Here is a 16,737-nt window from a genome sequence, read left to right as displayed (position 1 = left end):
GCTGCGTCATGATTAGGGGGGTTCACAGGGGTTCTATTGAGTTTCGACCTGCAAATCATCGCTGCCTCTTCAGAAGCCGTAGTGCTCCTCGCTCTTTGGTTTCCGCGGCACTCGCGGCGAGTGGCGAATTCGGACGGTCAGTGCGAACCGCCGAGGGGTTCGGCTGCGATGTCTTTTATGTGGCAACTTGTTCAGCTCGTTTCCACTGGATAAATACGCTTTCAGCGGAAATGAGGGTGGGGAACGCACAGCAAAGGGTTTGGTAGGCGAGCGTGAAAAATGTGTACAAAGGGAATTAGCACGGCAGCGCGAGGGCTCTAAATTCACAAGTACAGTGGAGATCAGCGAATTATGGCTGCTCGTGCCGCTCTGGCCACGTGCAGGAAAGTGCTGTTCTACGCTGGAGCATATGTGTAGGCGCAAGGTAGTGAACAAACGCCTTCGACGGGGTGCCGCTGTGTGCGCGAAGAATAAATGGGATGCCCTGCAGCAGTGCCCGTGTCTTGAGGTACGGCCTGCAAGCTCTATCCAAATGGGGAGGCCGTCTGGGCAGAATGTGCCGCCCCCTGAATTCGCCGTGCACCAGGAAAGCGCATATAGCCGCGGACAATCCGGAACTCAAGCCAGAAAAGGGGCATCCAGATCAGAGCTACTCACTGGGTGACACTACCAGAAAGGTTTTACCTACCTGCGGGACTCCGAAGGGGTGCATTTGCTGCTGCTGCTGCTGTAGCAGCGACGGCTGCAGCGATTGTTGCTGGCCAGCTCCCGTAGCACCGTCAGGGTCTTCATTGGGGTATTTGAGGCGCAGATATGCGGCTTGGCATGCAGATTCGTGATAAATGAGATCCGCTGCGACAATTAGAGCAACAGCATCAGTAGTGGCGGGGGATGTTTACCTCAAACTCTGATTATTGGGCATCCCCCACCCCCTAGGCTACCAATGCTATTTCAATCACGGCCAGAAGCTCGTACCGGCCGTTTGCGTCTGCCTGATTGCATGGACACGGAGGGAAGGTTCACTTTTGCCAAGCAAATTGATAGAGCCGAAGATTGTCACAAGGCCCCCACAACACAAGGCATCCTGCAGTCAAACGCATGCTGGAAAACTAAAATTGTGCCGTTACTTATTCTGGTATTTGCACGCAAGCAACTCATTAACGAGCTTCCTAGCAGCAAGAATGCAACTAAGGTTGCATCGTTTTGGGGGTACGCGATGTCGTAGCAACGGAGCCCCACAATACTTGGCAGCGCATTAACAGTGCTCAAGGAAGAAGAACAGAGAGATGTTGCAGCATCTAAGTCCTCGATGCAGGGGAAGGTGCACAGAGGCCACAGGAGAGGCTAAGACAGAAGGACAGGGGACAAGACACAGCAATGAAGGACAAAAGGAAAGGTAGGCTCTGAAGTGCACGACGCACAAGGATTTGGTTTTGACGATACTCTGTCAGCTCGTCTCCGACTGTATATTCGCACTCTATCCTCCCGGTGAAGTCATCGAGGGTGAATTGAATCCTCGCGCTATGCAGTGCCGCTTCGAGTGTCTCTGCAGGCAAGCACTCGATTCAAGACCAAAGAAGCGTGTCGGGGGCACTACCTATCACACCTCTGTCTCTGTGAATTTCCTCGAGCTGTGAACCTAGTTACCGATCCTCGCTGTGTCTATGCTTTAGCTACCTGGGTAAGAAATCCTAGGGAAATGTACAAACGCAATTACACGGCTTGACTCCCTGGCAGGAAAGCGGAACATCAATGTCGCATGCATGCGATGCCCCTTCTCACCTCTAGAAGGAACATCCACTACCCCGACGAGCTTCACCAGGTGCAGAAGGGGACCAGAAGGGAAAAAAGACACTTGGAGGGAGCTCGGGTCCTGCATCCAGGCCCTGTAGACATGTGCTGCAGAGTCGCAGCACAACAGCATGTGCATCAGGCACAGTGAAAGCAAACGAAAGTAGCTGGGGCATAACACCTGGAACTCCAACAACCAAACGGAGGAAGGACGACCGCCAGTAACCATCCACTGCCACGCACGAATCAGCATTGCAAAACAGAGATCCTCCCTGCTGCTTCCTCCTGCAAATGAACTGTGGAGAATACGAAATGCATCTCCAAGAGAGATGCTGACGCATTTGCAGCTGAAGGGAAACAGGCTAACCGATCTTCACAGGGATCAAAGACAGTTGGGGCCCAGATGGCTGTTGTGCCTGCGTGAGAAAATTTCCGGTGTGCAGAAAACCCCCGCCTCCAAAATAATCTTCTGCACTCCACAAAAGCGCACAATGAAGTGAGTGCACACCTCAGAGCAAGCGCGCCCGCAGTCGTAGGGAGGATGTCAGGATAAAGGCTTGTGGCTAATGTCAGGCACATCTGTATTATCTGCATGCAGGTGCAAGCAGGCGCAGGCAAAAAGAAGAAGGGATGGGTAGTTGTTCGTTTCTTGCCTCCTCCAAATCCAGGAGCCGCCCCCCCACCGAAGAAGTCCGCCACTCCTCGCACTTCCCCCGGGGCACCCGGGGCCCCAGGATCGCCTGGTGCCCCAAGGGAGCCCTGTGCAGGGGCTCCCTGGTCATAGGGAGGAGCGCCTGAGCCGCCGAAGTCACCGAGGCCGGCGAAGCTCATGATCAATCCTCAGGGGTTCTGCAGCGGCTGCTAGTGGTTTTGGACTTAAGGCGAAGACACTTGCATGCGGGAAGTTGGAAATGCCTAGAGAGAAATAGAAAACTGCCGAAGGTTTCCTGTCAGGCGTAGTGGAAACCATAGAGGCTAAACGCTTAACCCTAAACACTTGACATACGCACATACCCCGCTGCGCTGCAGGGACCCGATCGGGAGTCCCTGCGGTGAGCAGGGGGCTCAAAGTGTGGTTTATTTGAACGGCAACTCTGCGTCTTTTGCGTAATTTTGCTGTTGCTGCTTAGACATAAGCTCACCGGTGCAACAACCTGGCCAAACGGAGCCTGGGGCCCCGGCCTACAAAGGGCCCCGCTCAGCCCCGCGTGGGGAAAGGATGGTTAAAGAGTAGTAGGTGGATATTGTTGGTCTTCCTTCCGTTAAAGAATTGACCTTCTACGGTTGTTTTATAGTTTACAACTCCTATTGGGGTCCCGCGTTAGGGCAGGGGCACCTGGCCGCCAGGAAGGCGCCTTGTGCTTCAGTCGTAGTAGACCACTGGGAAGAGTTTAAAGCTTATTTGATATTTTCAAAGAAGGGAGATGGTTCAAGACAACATATTTGCTCTTCTGACTAGGGGAGGTTCTCTCCACAAGTGCCGCGCTTCCCTTGATTCTCCCTTGATGCAAAAACGGCAGGGGCGGCTACAGCAGCAGCATCAGGATGGATCAGGCCAAGCACACGATGGGAAAACGAAGGAACGAGCAACCTCTGACAGTCCATGTTCAGCGGAGAGCGTCAGGGCTCGGAACTCTATTTCTGTAAAGGGCGTCGTAGCTGTGCCTCGTCCGTTTCTTTCTTTCAGTGACCAGATGGCCCCAGAGACGGAAACGGGAGAGGTTAAAGAAATCATCTCAGATGGAGAGCGAAACTCACAAGAGGGCCCTAGCAGGCTTCCCGTTTGGCTCGTCTCCCGCCTGCAGGCGCTTGGCTACAAACACCCCACACCCATCCAGATGCAAGTCAGCCTTCCACATCAGCTTGTGCCTTACCTATAGCTTTCAAACTGAATTCCACCTGCAGCTGTTAGCTGGTAAAAGACCTTCTTTTTCTAGATAAGAATGGAATTCAAACAAAAGTGCTGATGTTCTCTTATGCATGGTGCTTGCAATTGCTGCTCTCTACGCAGATGTGTAAATATTATATGTAGACGTATGAAAGCTCTGGAGCAGAAAAAAACCAAAGGAGAAGCAGCTGGTGTTTGAATGTGAGTGTTTTCGTTTTTGTTCGCCGCAGGCACTACCGCTGCTGCTGCAAGGACACCACATGCTGGCCTCGGCCCCGACTGGCAGCGGCAAAACTCTAGCTTTCTTGCTCCCTCTCATTGCATGTTTAAAGGTTTGTAAACGATTGTGCATCGTTCTTATTCCCTCGTTTTCAGGAGTCCTATTCTGGCCTGCTGCTTCGTCTTGTCACGTGCAGCTCTCTACTGTGTTGGACTATTGTCGAATTAGCGTCATGGTGCCACCCCGACCAGCACGCTGTTTGTGTTTTCTGCTCCTCGTCATTTGGCTCTATATTGTCCTAGCATTTTGCATGCCTGGCTGAGCATTTCATGAGTCAACTGCCCCCAGCATGCGTTACCTTGCCTATTCAGGCTCCCAGTAACGCCTTCGGCCGGTTGGTTGTCCTCTCTCCAACTCGGGAATTGGCAAGGCAGAGCCTCAGGACCTTCGATAAACTTACAGGCATGTGTGGTATAAACAGCAAACTCTAGCAACAGCAGCCAGAGCAGCAACAATGGCTGCAGCAATGGTGCATAGGCCGAACTGCAGCGTGTGCTACCACAGTGGGACGGGATAATAAACGCTTGCATCCTCACCTGCTTGTTTGCGGAACAAAATTGCATAATTGCTTTGCTGTTGCCCAGAAGGTTTGGGAAATTTGATACGGGAGGGCAGTTATTCAGTTGTTGTGAAACTCAGTGTGGTTGCTGCTCGGCGCAGAAGGCACAGGCTTTAAAGCCGCGTTTCCCCAGTCCCATCCTGGGGCCCGATACGGCGCCGCGGATGCTGTCTTTGCGACGCCATTGTCGTTGCTGACACTGCTAAGGGAGAAGAGGGTAAGAAGGGCCTTTCTCAGTGCTCAATAAAAACTGGCAACAGAGCAGGTACCTGATACCCTGGGAAGAGCAGCAGCGGAGGAAGCAACTAATAGCACAAGGTTGCTGGTAGAGAAAGACACTCAGCAAGGATTGAGAGGACCGTTGTGCTGCTTCCACAGCTCTCATTGACGGACTGCAACCATCTAGTGCTCGACGAGGCAGACCGCCTTCTTGACTCAGAGTCGGTCTTCACATAACTTCTAAAAATAAAGTGGAGGCTGTGCATTGAGGTCGTGGCTGCTGCTGCGTTTTTGGCGCACCCGTCTGTACCGGTCTCGCGGCCTGGCGTGTTTGCCTTTCCCTTTTTCCCTTCTTACCGGCGTCTGCCTGCCGCGTGTTGCCTCCGTTTGCCTGTCGTTTTCAGTTTTTCCCCCCAAGTCGATGCAGTCCTTTCTGAGTTGAAGAGCGCAGCATCCGCTTCGAGGCGACTGCACATTTGCCTCTTTTCCGCCACACTGCCTCCCTCTGTAGTGCTCTTGGCCGAGTCTATCGCTTACGGCGCGGTGCACTTGACTGTCGGTGGGTTACAGGCCCAATACCTGCATTTGGTCTCCTTGGGGTTTCCCAGAGAGGGGCATATACCGTTGTGTCATGCTGCACAAGCAGGGCGCAGTTGCAAGCTGCTGCTGCTGCTGCCGCTAAGGCGACGGCTGCAGCTCGGTGCTGTAGCATCAGGTGGCACGGTGTTCATAGAAGATCATGCGTGCGGGGCAAGTGTGGCGTGCTTACTGCTTACCGGCGCAGGACGAGCCAGCGCCGCGGCCCCTCAAATCGAACAGGAGCTTCTCTTCTGCTCAACGGAGGCGGGAAAGCTGTGGGCCCTCAAGACACTTCGCCTGGAGAGACGGCTAATACCCCCGTGTTTGATTTTCGTTGAGGCACGTCTAGAGACATGCTGCACTGATCTTATTGGAGATCACATGTGCCTTTGATTTCACTGCAGTTGTTTCTTATATGCTGCACTCAAGTCCGTAGCTCCTGGTTTCTTTCAAAACAGTGGCGGGGAAGGTCTAACGACTATGTGGGGTTGCCAGCACTTCGTATGTAAACTGCCGCTGTTTTCGATTTTATGTTTAACGTCTCGTAGAGGCACTGCTGCACTGTTCTTAATATTTATTCACATATCTAGGGTTATTTTTTTTTCACTGACAGGAATGCCCTTTAAGCGCATCGTATGGCCGTTAACTGCATGAGCTTTTCGGCGGTGGGTGGAGGGAATTTTCTGAGAGTGTTTTTCTGTGTTTTCTGGGTTTGTATGTGCAGACGCAAGAGCGGGCGAGTGAATTGTTGCGGGAAATGATTTCTGAGGGCATGCCAGTCGACTTGTTGCATGCAGCAAAAAGCAAACAGGAAAGGGATGCGACCGTAGACGCTTTCCGGATTGGAAAGGTGGGGATGGTGCACCAGCTAGCCACTGCAGTGCAGTGCAAGCATCCATGCATCCGTGCATGCTAAGCTTGCATACACAAGCTTGCGCGCGGTGTACGAACATTCGTTAAGAGTATGGTGCTGCCTGCGATGGAGGGCTGGGTGCATTTTGCTTTGCGCCGCGAGTCAACTATCGCGCAGCTAGGCAGGCCCCACAGACGTCAAGGCAGACATCAGCAGGGTTGCATACAGTCTCTGCAGGGCAACATGCAGCGTCTCACTCTGCCCTATGCGTATTGCGTTTCCGCAGATTTGGTTCCTGATATGTACTGACCTCGTGGCACGCGGCATCGATTTTAAAGGTGTAGCCCTTGTAATTAACTTTGACCTACCCCCGTCCACGTCGGTGTACATACATCGTATTGGCAGAACAGGCAGAGCTGGCAAGGAAGGGAAGGTGAGCTCCTTGCTGGACCTACTTCTTTGGCCTGCAGCGCCGTCGGGCTGCGCACGTGCGACGCCTAGGCACAAGTCTTTCACTGTGTATTTCTGGGGGGTTTGTAGCGTCTTACTGTCCACTGTCTAAAATCAGTGGGTGGTCTTCCTTTTGCTTGATATGTTCCTATCTGCATTAGTGATTTGCGTTTTTGTTCCCATATGCCAGCATGCGTAGTGTCCTAACGCGTCTTTATTGTACTTCGTTTCCTTGCTTTCCTTGTTCATCTTCTGAAGCTTAATGGCTGCATTTTTCTCTATGTTGGCGCATTCAGGCACTGACTTTCTTCACTTTAGACGACGTTCCCAGGCTAAGGCCCATAGTACAGATAATGCAGAAGAGCCCCAACAGCAAAATGCCCGCATTTTTGAGCTCTAGGCTGACTCGGAACCTGAAGCTAAAGGGCCAAAACAAGTACAGAGGTAATGTGCCGCCTCACGGCAAGGCCGGGTCTCGCCGTCCTCGGAAGCCCATACGGCCGATTGCAAAGTAAGAGCGTGGAGCCGTGCCTTCCTGTCGTTCACCCTGCCCTCTTTTGTCGCTCTTCAGATGGGGGGGCTCAGAATGAGACTCTCTCTGTTCTGATGTGTTGCACGTTCCCCTCAGAGCAGTTGCCATGAAGGCTAAAAGACGCGCCTGGGCTATCGCCGCCTCCCTCGCAAAAAAGAAGCGAGAGAAAGAAAGCGAAGCAGCCAGTATTCCATCGCCCGGGGGTGCAGAAACAACGGCGGCAAGCCGCGCTGACAGGGCCATGGGCCCTAAGGTTGAAAAGGAGAAAAAGAGAAGACAGAATGAGCAGGGACTCAAGACCAACGATACAGCCAACACAGCAGCCAGAGCTACGCGTACATCTGCTGCGCATGAACACCCTGCAAGATGCCTTGTGAAGCGGAAGCATAGTCAGCGATCAGCACCTTAGCCAATTAACAAAAGTTAGTTGGGCCGCGCGCATCAACAATGTGTTTTGCAAATTTTTTTCATATTGAGGGCCTGAAGAATTTTTGGGATCGGTCGCTTTTCACGTGCTTGAAGATACCGGAGATAGTCTTGTGTACTGAGACAGCGCCTTTTGCTAGGTTAACCGCAGCTGGGTTGCAGCTGTTTAAGGGCATAGGGTTTAGGGTTTCGGGTTTTAGGGTTTAGGGTCATACATGGAGTTTCTGCGAATGTTGGACAATTGGCAAGCAGGCGCCGCGCGTCTCGAGACAGATTATATAACACCAAGGTCGAGTTCGCTGCCTTCCGTACAGAGCTGTTCAGAAGAGGCCAGGGTCAGACCCACGTCCTCGGACATTCCCCCGCACAGGGTGTCCATGCACTGCAACGACAGCAGCACACGAAAACAGCTGTACGGCATTCAGATAAGACTGTTACTAGCATACATCGGAACCTCCCTGGATTGTACGGGACCTGCACGCTTCAAATAGAATGCATGTAACGAAGAAGCCCTTCGTCTAGGCGGTGCTGGTGCTGTATCCAGACCAAGTGAAGTAACAGGGTTGGCGCATAAGTGGCTGGAAGCCGCGGCAAGGGAGGGGGTGGCTAGGTGGGGAGGGGAGCAGTGGTAGGTCCCAACTCTCACAGGCGGGGTGAGTCTTACATTAGTCTGGGTCTCGGTGGAGGGTGCAGGTGCGGCATGCTCCAGCCGCATCTGCTGCCTAGCCTGCTGAAGTCGAAGCCTGTTCTGAGCTGCTGCTGTCTCGGCGCTCCCTGCGTTAGCCTCCATGGATGCAGTGAGGGTGTCGCAGACAGCAGACTTTCGTGCGTACTGTACGTACAGCTGGCGCAGCTGTTCCTGCGTGTCACGCTGCCGCTGTTGTTCAGCAGCTGCAAGAGCAGAGTCCTGAGAACGCCCGAGTAGCAGCAACTGCTTGCTGAGACGATCTGCGTTTCGCTCCGCGCTGCGGACCCTTTCCTTCAGCTCCTGCACATGGGAGGCGAGCGCCTCGTTGCTTCTCTCTACATCAGCGAGGGCCTGTCGACCCCTATTTAGCTGCTCCCCCAGCAACGCCCTGCTGCTGCTGCTGCTGCTGCTGCTGCTGCTGGCCGCTTCTGTAGCCGCTTCAGCAGCAACAGCGGCCCTCGCCGAGGATGCCTCTGAGGCCAAGACGGTTTGCAAGAACCTTCCTGCCTTGCTCCTCTCCTGCGTCTGTTCTTCCCCATAGAAGTTCTGCACGGACACGAGGACTCTTTCTACTTGCACTTGTACTGCCTGAACTGCCTCTTTGCTGCGCCTCGCGCCACAACAACACAACAAGGCCGCGTACAATCGGCTCGAGGCCCGCGTATCCAAGCCTTTACCTCGTGCGATACCCTGCCTTGCCCACGACGGTTATACTTTGCAGCTAAAAGTGCTTGGGGAACAGGCCCCAACATGCAATGGTACTGGGTCATGGACAGGCGGTCTCACTAAACCGCACGCATTATCTCTAACCCACAAGGTTTGGGGAACCTCAAAAGGTTTTTCTCTCTTGATCTCTCCTCCCTCCTCTTCTCCTTCCCTGCAAGTTGCTTGACTGTTTAGTGCCTGCCTCACGCCATCTGCAAGGGATTCCGCAAGCCGCAGAAGCTCCGAGATAGCGTCTGCCTCTGCACGGAAGAGGACCTGCAGATCGAGATCGACGCCCACCCTCTGCAAAATGAAAGCTGCAAGGTGATGCAGCAATATGAGCTGTTTTGGGGGGGTTTCAGCCTCTCGCACAGCAGAGAAAGCTGCCTGCTCCGTAGGGTCACTTGGTTCGCCCATGTCCCCCCGTTGAGACAACTCGGCTTGTGCCTCTCCCCCTTCACCTTGAGATGAGAACTGTGGAGGCTCTATGAGGTACTGCAGCTTCAGCAAGGTTGTTAGGATAAACTGCCTGCGGCTGCACTCCCCGCCCACTGGGAGCACACAATTAAGCCCAAGGCATTGTAGCGCTGCCACCAACCGGCGCAGTGTCGCAGCAGAGGCGAAAATCATCGGCGCAAAAGGGTTTTAACCCCTCTTTTTAATCATATATTCCGCTTCAGCGAAGCTAATGAGCAGACGGCCTCAGGGATGCAGGAAATGCAGCCAGTGGACCCCTTCCTCAAGCCTGGCAAAAGGTCGTGACTCCCTCTCTGATCCTCATAACAAGAATGTAATAATACAGCGCGTTTCTCTCCAAACTTTGGAAGGGTACCTATACAAAGGAAAAGAAAACTGTGTCCGAACCAGGAATCGAACCTGGGTTTACACGGCCACAACGTGTTGTCCTAACCTCTAGACGATTCGGACCAGCGTCCGCAGCCTAGCAGAACGACGTTAGCCAGGCGAGACACGCCACCCTGTGGGGCTTTTGAGTGGAAATGCTTTCGTAAAGTGTACACTCACTTGTCGCACCGAACACATGGAAATTCTGAAAGCAAATGAAACTTTTGGTGCGTATCCTAAAGAAGGTAGCAATATGGGAAGGGCCATGTTTGGATTCCAATAAGAGTTCAGGGAGGGGTGTTTTGGCAGTGCAGCTGCAGGTTCGTTTCCCTACTCACCACACGATTGTCGATTTCATTTTAAACATACTCTTTGCACTTGTCAGTGTGGAGGGATCGGTGGGTTGCTCACATAAGCGTGATATTTTTTCAAGTGTGCCAGTGTCTGTTTAACCTTGTTTCCGCATCTTCACAACCTTCATGAGAAGCGTCAACGCTGCCTCGTGTGTTTGTTCTACTATCTCGTTCTAGGTAGATGGCCTTTCTGCCACTGCTGTATTCCCCTCCCCAGCATAATGGAAGGGTCTGGAGCTTGCGGCTCACAGGGGCCACCGCGCCTCCTAGTCTACTTGACTGGTTTCGGCCCGTTTGGCAACGTTTCAGACAACCCGTCCGCCACGCTTGTGAAACATTTGGCGGCAGCACTCGGGAGCGAACAGAGAACTTCTTCCTCTCCGCTGCAAGAAAAGAACAGCGCACGGCCTGTCTGTTCCTCGAGGACGGGTGAAGGCCTCAGGATCTCGAGGGAATCCCTGAGTGCCAGCGCCCTTGATCCTTCTACGGTAGGTTCTGCCGCTACTGAGCGTCTAGGGCTTATTGAGCTCTGTGGCTGGGAAGTGTTAGAAGTATCAGCGGAGGCAGCGACCGAAGCGGTGCCCCGCATCCACTCTGCACTCCGCCGAAAAAGTCAAAAGAAAAGATTACATGCGTCTGTAGCAGATAGAGAATACTCAGTTTTTCGAGAAAACCAAGAAAAGAATGAAAAGGCCCCCACCGATGCTGCAGCAGCAGACAGGAAAGAGGAAGCTCGGACTTTAGTTCTGCACTTCGGGGTCAGCATGCAGAACGACAGCTGGCGGCTTGAAATGTCTGCAAAAAATGGTAAAATGGCAGACAGCAGTTTCGTTCTACAATTCATGCATCCACGACACTTGACTGTAGGCGCCTTGGCGGCACTTCCGGAGCCCCTGCCGTACCTGTAGCTGCTGCTTTTTCTGTTGTTGCTGCCGCTGTTGCTGAGTAGATGCTCGTTTTCCTTGTAGGGATGCCCGGGGTTGTCGGCCTGCTTCCGACGTTATCTCGGATTGCATACCTCTTGAGGCCAGTCTGCGTTCATCACTTTGTTTGGAGGTAAGCGGCGGCTCAACATGAATATGTTGGGCATTTAGTTCTAATAAAATCGATAGGAAGACGGCCTGGGAAAGGCCTGAAGAAACTGCCTGGTGAAAACTTGGGCTTGAAGTAACTGTTTCTTTCCTAAGATATTCCATCAAGTTCCCCAGAGCAGGCCACCCCGGTTCGAATGCGTGTTCAATGTGTGTAGCAGCGGACGATAGTCCTAGTTTTGGTGGTGTGGTCGTTTTCTGCTTGCTGCTGTGGGTTCTGTTCAGTCTGTTGCTGCTGAACTGAGCCGGCAGGGTCTCTCCTGCAGTGTTTCCGAAGATGCGGGTTGTTTCGTTTGCAATTTTCTCTAGTGAGCCGCTCCCACTCAGCAGCTGCACATTTTGCTTCAGGGGTTCAGGAACCCGCGTATGAGTTGTGCTACTTGTGTTTTATCTCTATATCTTTGCCTCTTCCGCGGTTGCTGGCACCTGCTCTTATTTCTTTCTGCAGTTTCAAGAGTTTACAGGAGGGGCAGTCGAGTGGAGTGACCTCTCTGTTCGTGCACGTACGCATTCAAGCCCTACGGGGGGCTAGCTAGCTAGACCGGTAGCTAGCCACCAGCTGGGTAGCTGTCCAGTTAGTACTACGCGTTGCGCCCTAAGTCTCCCATTTCTATCATATGTTCTTGTTTTTTTTCTTGCCTGGCTGCTTTGCCGTCAGATCCCTCCCTTCTCCGCAATCAATCTAGAGCAGCAGTTGGCTGCAGCTTTGGATCTGCTGGCCCTGCTGGCTAGAAAGGAACTTCCACAGAATTAAGGGTTTGGACTGCCTCAAGAAACGCTCGAGAAGCAGGGATAGTGAAGCATGCACAGCTTGTCCCTTTCGACATTTCGTCGTCTCCTCGTTTGTCTGGCCTCCTCAGCTAGCTGCGCAGGTATATGGTTATTCCACGGGGCAGTGGGTGCGTAGACTGCTAGCGTTGTTAGACACGCACCTATCTAGCTCGCTGTTGGCTAGCTGCCCTTCCCTCAAGCCAAAACACCTGCTGTACAAATCCTAGCAGCTGCAACTGCCGCAACTTCGTGCAGCAGTTGCAGCTGCTAGGATTCGTCCCCCTGTTGATATGCTGCATGCAAGATGTTGGCGCGCTGTAGCTTCCAGTGTCGCTTCATCAGGAGAGTCCTATCATTGCCTAGCTGAGATTCACCAGCTAGCTAGCTGCAGCACGGTGCTGCTAGCCGGTGCTCCGCTGCACTTAGCGCACGAGGCAACTAGTCCTCTACTTGCACCTGTACAAACTGGCTGGTACTTGTTACAAAAACTGTGAACGTTGTAGTTTAGAGCTGTTCCTGAGAGCCTCCAGAGGTATGCTTCCTCTCAGCAAAGAGGCAAACACGAGAGAGCTTGTTTAGAAGGCTTCCCGTGGGATTCGGAACGCCGTGCTAACCAGGCGCAGCAAGAGCTCTAGCAGGAGCCCCACCACCACCAACAACAACAAAAGCAGCTTCAGTAGCGCTTTTGCAGCTGTGTTGGCGCGCAGTATCAGCGCGTTTGCATGCACTCATACACGTACAAACACAAGAAGTAGCTGGAGCTACAAGGTTTGGCCTCGTCCGTGTAGGGCCAGACTGCAGGCGTATACACAACGTGGAACGCCGTGTACAAAGTGCCTCACAGGCAAGCACCCATCGACAGCCACAGCCAACTACAGAAGCACGACGTCTCTTTTTGTAAAGAGGTGTCTTGCACTTCCTCACAACACAAGCAGCATGAGAAGAAGGAGCAGCAGCGGCAAAAATGGCGTGCTGGGTTGCGCGAGCCGTTGGTGTCTGATAATGATGATGGTATGGGGGAGGACGCCAACCCACGCCTACTGCGCTTGTCTCCCTCCTCACAAATGCAAAAGAGAAGCCGAAAAGGGCGGCAATAGAGACACAGCAGGAAAGGCGACAGAGGGTAGAGCGGAAGGCAATTGACAATAAAAACGGAGATGCAGAGAAAACGAACACAGGGCATCGCGTGAGGAAGGATGCAGTCAAGGAGGTCTGGGGCTTCTGCGGTTTCTGCATGCGGCAACAGGAAAACCTGTGGACTTGGGACCCCCTCTTGTGTGTCGCTGGAGCTGCTGCTGCCGTACCTCCCCGAGTTGCTTCTGGTCTGAAGAAGTGCTAGACACCTCCTTGTCATCCTCCGTCCTTCTGAGTCCACTCGCCGATCCTTCTGGCTGCTGCAGATCGTGCCGCTGCTGCTCTGCCTGCTCCTCTGGGTATGTCTGCTGCTCCTCCTCCTGTTGCTGTTGCTTCTGCTCCTCTTCCACCTCTTGCTGGTGCTCCCATGCAGCCTCATCTGCCCTGCGCCACTGCTGCGTCACGTGTACAAACATCTCTGGATAAGGGTTGTTTGAGGGCATGGGGAGGGTTTGCGGCAGCTGCTTCAGTTTAATTGAGCCGTGTCTGTGCAACAGCAGCAGATGAGAAAAGGTACAGCAGGCAGTGCGTGGGTCAACGCGGCCTCTCGGCAGGAGCCGAGATAGCGGAATTGTATTCTCGCTCTGCTGCAGTTGCTGCTGCTGCCCCTCCTGCTGATGCGCCCTCAGCGACTCTCCCCCCGTCAGTAGGTGCCCTGTGAGGTCCGGATGAGTAAGCGCATACTGCTGCAGCAGCTGTCTAAGCCTGAGCGAGGCAACGGCTGTTCCGTGAACTTCAAGATGATTTTGCTGCTTCTGCTGCCTCTCTTGCTGCTGCTGCTGCTGGTCATCGCTGAACTCAGTGGGGCATCCATCAAAGTCAGGCAAGTCGCCGTAAGCCAGGGCCTCCAGGGACGCATCCGAGGAAGGAGCGCTCAGGCCGCTTGCCCTCCTGCTACTCCCCAACCGCGAAGTGCTTGAAGCTTCCTGCAATGCATGCATGAGCAGCAGCAACGGAGCGCGAAAGCAAAAAAACAACAGCAGCAGCACTAGGCAATCGTCGGAATTGGGCTGCGCGACGCTGCAACATAATGCAGCAGCAGCACCACCACGACTGCCACCACCAGCAAGCAGTACCAGCACCATTTGTTTGACAGGCAACACAAAGGATTGCCAAGCGATGCTGCACGTACAGATTCACCAAAGAATGCGCCAGCAGCCTCAGTAGTAGCAACACAAGGATCAACAGCAGAGAGAGCAGCACCGAACTGTCGTACCGATTCTCTTGGCAGTTGGGTTAGACGGGTTTGTGTGGCTCTCTGCTGCATACTACTGCTGTCAAAGATGCCTCGCAACACCTCCACGTACTCACTCCCCCCCAGAAGATCCCCGCTTCTACGCCTGCTGCTGCTGCTATCTTGCTGCTGCTGCTGCTGTTGTTGCAGTTCTGCCTCAGTGTACAGTGTAAAGTCTCCCTCCCACTCCCGTCGGGGCCACGTATTCCCTTGTCCCACGCTGTGCTGGTGTGCGTCCTTTGATTTTGAAGCGGCAACAGCCAACCGGGGCCCAGGGGCAGTGGAGAGCCAATTTAAAGCTTGCCCTGCAGTACCGCTATGGCCTTCTGCTGCTGCGGCTGTTGGCGTATGAAGCACGTTCCAAGTAGGCTTGCAACCAGAGAGGAGCTGCTGCTGTAGCCACCCGTACAGGTTCACAACTGGATGGACTGCGTACAGCTGCGAGACAGCGCAACCAGCACCGCCCCTTTTTCGTGCTGAGGGAAGATTCTTTCCAGCAGCAGCTGCAGCAACAACAGCATCAGTAGCAGCAATTGCAGCAAGTTCCGGTGAGAAGACTAACCTCATGAACCTCAAAAGTTGTTGCTGCCAGGTACTTCGCGGCAGGGCGGAGTCGTGAAGGAACTACAGTTGTGCTACTTCTGCTGAGCAGGCTTGTAAAGGTCCTCTCTTTGCTGCTTATGCGTGCTGTTCTTCGTGAAATGTTGGTGTCCAGCTGCACTCCGTGGCCTTGCTGCAGCAGGCGCGTGAGACATACAGCATTAGAAGGGAAGCCCATTAGCTAAGACACGGCCTCCTGAAATGCCTGCTGGTGCATGCAGGCGGCAACAACAGCAGCGGTAGTAACTCACTCCCGTTCTCCGAGATGCTTTCGGCCCCGCATAGATATCCTGAGCTGCCTCCCCACCTTCTCCCTGCTGCTGCTGCTGTGCTTCGTAGTCTTCTCGCTGCTCTTCCTCTGGAAGGGGTCCCCACATATCTGCAAAGTCTGCAGACTCAACCTCTGCGTCTTGTCCTCGTTCACCTGCCAGTTCCGCCACTGCAACAAAGGCGCTCTTGCCTGCTGGAGCAGCTGCTACTGCACTGGATGCTGCTGCTGCTGCTGAAGGGAAAGGCTGGTGAGGGTCCGGGCCCCCAAATGCCCAGCGTCTCCACGACATGCCGGGAGCCTGCGCGTCTCCTGCAGCAGCAAGGAGCCTTTCGTGAGAGCCCATTTGCTGCTGCTGCTGCAGGTGTTGCCCGGGTCGTGTCCCTCCGGAGCGCAAGGGAGTGGCCACAGCAGCCCAGCAAGCGTTGAAGAGGTCAGGGCCCCCCCGCTGCAGCAGCAGACCTGCACTGTCTCTGCTGGCTCTAACACAAGACTCTGCCTCTTGCAGATGAGTAGCAAAGACGCTTCCCAGTCGTTTCAGTCGCTGCTGAGACTCTTCCTCCCCTTGCTGGTGTTGCTGTTGCAGCTGCAGTCGCTGGAGCCGCAGCAGTAGCGCAGCATACGCAATAACACCAGCATGCTACTACAGCTGTTTGAGCCTTTCAAACAATGTAATACTCTTGTTCCTTACTGTGAAAAAAATATTTTGGCTTGGAGGTGTACAGCCTACCGCTGTTTGCTCCCAGATTGCCTCTGCTGCTTCGTCTGCATCTTCCAGCTGCTCTTTTCCGCCATCTTCTCTTGGGGCCTCGGCTGTCTTCACCCTCTTCCTCCTTGAGTCCTGCTGCTGATGCCTCCCCAAAAGCTGGTACTGCTCGGGATTGCTGCTGCTGCGCCGGTGGTGTTGCTTCTCTGGCTGAAGCAAACGCCGCAGCAACTGCAGAGCATCCGCTGCCAGCAACAGCCACTGCTGCAGCACCAGGGAAGCTGCGCCACGTATTACAAGGGCCTGTTGTTGCACCGGCAGCGCATCGTTGCTGCTTCCACTAGTGTTTCCCCCTTGGTCTTCCAGCGGAGCTGCAGGGGGCAGCAAGGCCATGAGAAGGCTGGGCAGCTGTAGCCGTCGCAGTTCTCTGTCGTTGATGTGCTGCACCAGCCACACCACCCGATTTGCATGCTTATACATTGCATGTTTCTGATGAACACCTGCATGTACGAAGCAGCAAACATTTATGCAAAAGGCCCAGGTGTAGAGAGTACCTTGGCAATAGCGGAGTGCCCCTTCCTGGTGTGGCTCTCGCCTTCAGCGGTAGAGATCGAGAGAGGAAGGGCCCCTATGGCGAGCAGCTGGCCAAACAAAGCTGCACAAAAAACCAGAAAAAGTAACCCTGGATGTAGTACGTCCAGCAAGAAGATGCATGCAGAGCCTGTGTTGCGCGAAAGCTAACTGTGCAAGATCGACAGCTCTACGTA

The 16,737-nt window shown here is 53.8% G+C and overlaps 4 protein-coding genes across 4 annotated transcripts; 1 reads left to right on the top strand and 3 right to left on the bottom strand.

Moving 5' to 3' along the window:
- Positions 1-349: 349 nt before the first annotated feature.
- On the bottom strand, positions 350-2,622 carry EAH_00028060 (replication protein A2, putative; the record flags this gene model as incomplete). The annotated part of the gene is made up of 7 exons (XM_013392692.1): positions 350-400; positions 689-852; positions 976-1,084; positions 1,422-1,546; positions 1,783-1,899; positions 2,035-2,123; positions 2,300-2,622. The coding sequence occupies 7 exons, from the start codon at positions 2,620-2,622 to the stop codon at positions 350-352; spliced, it is 978 nt and encodes a 325-aa protein (XP_013248146.1).
- Positions 2,623-3,215: 593 nt separating this feature from the next.
- EAH_00028050 (ATP-dependent RNA helicase, putative) lies at positions 3,216-7,560 on the top strand (the record flags this gene model as incomplete). The annotated part of the gene is made up of 11 exons (XM_013392691.1): positions 3,216-3,635; positions 3,910-4,011; positions 4,271-4,370; positions 4,620-4,735; positions 4,897-4,958; positions 5,142-5,296; positions 5,522-5,649; positions 6,041-6,166; positions 6,456-6,602; positions 6,916-7,130; positions 7,248-7,560. The coding sequence occupies 11 exons, from the start codon at positions 3,216-3,218 to the stop codon at positions 7,558-7,560; spliced, it is 1,884 nt and encodes a 627-aa protein (XP_013248145.1).
- A 291-nt stretch (positions 7,561-7,851) lies between these two features.
- On the bottom strand, positions 7,852-9,600 carry EAH_00028040 (hypothetical protein, conserved; the record flags this gene model as incomplete). Its single annotated transcript, XM_013392690.1, has 3 exons — positions 7,852-7,959; positions 8,242-8,875; positions 9,080-9,600. 3 exons carry the CDS (start codon positions 9,598-9,600, stop codon positions 7,852-7,854), a joined length of 1,263 nt encoding a protein of 420 aa, XP_013248144.1.
- Positions 9,601-13,230: 3,630 nt separating this feature from the next.
- On the bottom strand, positions 13,231-16,450 carry EAH_00028030 (hypothetical protein, conserved; the record flags this gene model as incomplete). The annotated part of the gene is made up of 5 exons (XM_013392689.1): positions 13,231-14,088; positions 14,379-14,834; positions 14,959-15,129; positions 15,248-15,859; positions 15,995-16,450. The coding sequence occupies 5 exons, from the start codon at positions 16,448-16,450 to the stop codon at positions 13,231-13,233; spliced, it is 2,553 nt and encodes an 850-aa protein (XP_013248143.1).
- Positions 16,451-16,737: the final 287 nt, after the last annotated feature.

The sequence above is a fragment of the Eimeria acervulina genome, genomic scaffold (genome assembly GCF_000499425.1).
Source record: "Eimeria acervulina Houghton genomic scaffold, Eah_scaff244, whole genome shotgun sequence".
Taxonomy (NCBI): domain Eukaryota; phylum Apicomplexa; class Conoidasida; order Eucoccidiorida; family Eimeriidae; genus Eimeria; species Eimeria acervulina.
The sequence above is the reverse complement of the archived record's forward strand: the minus strand, read 5'-3'. Positions and strand labels throughout refer to the sequence as shown.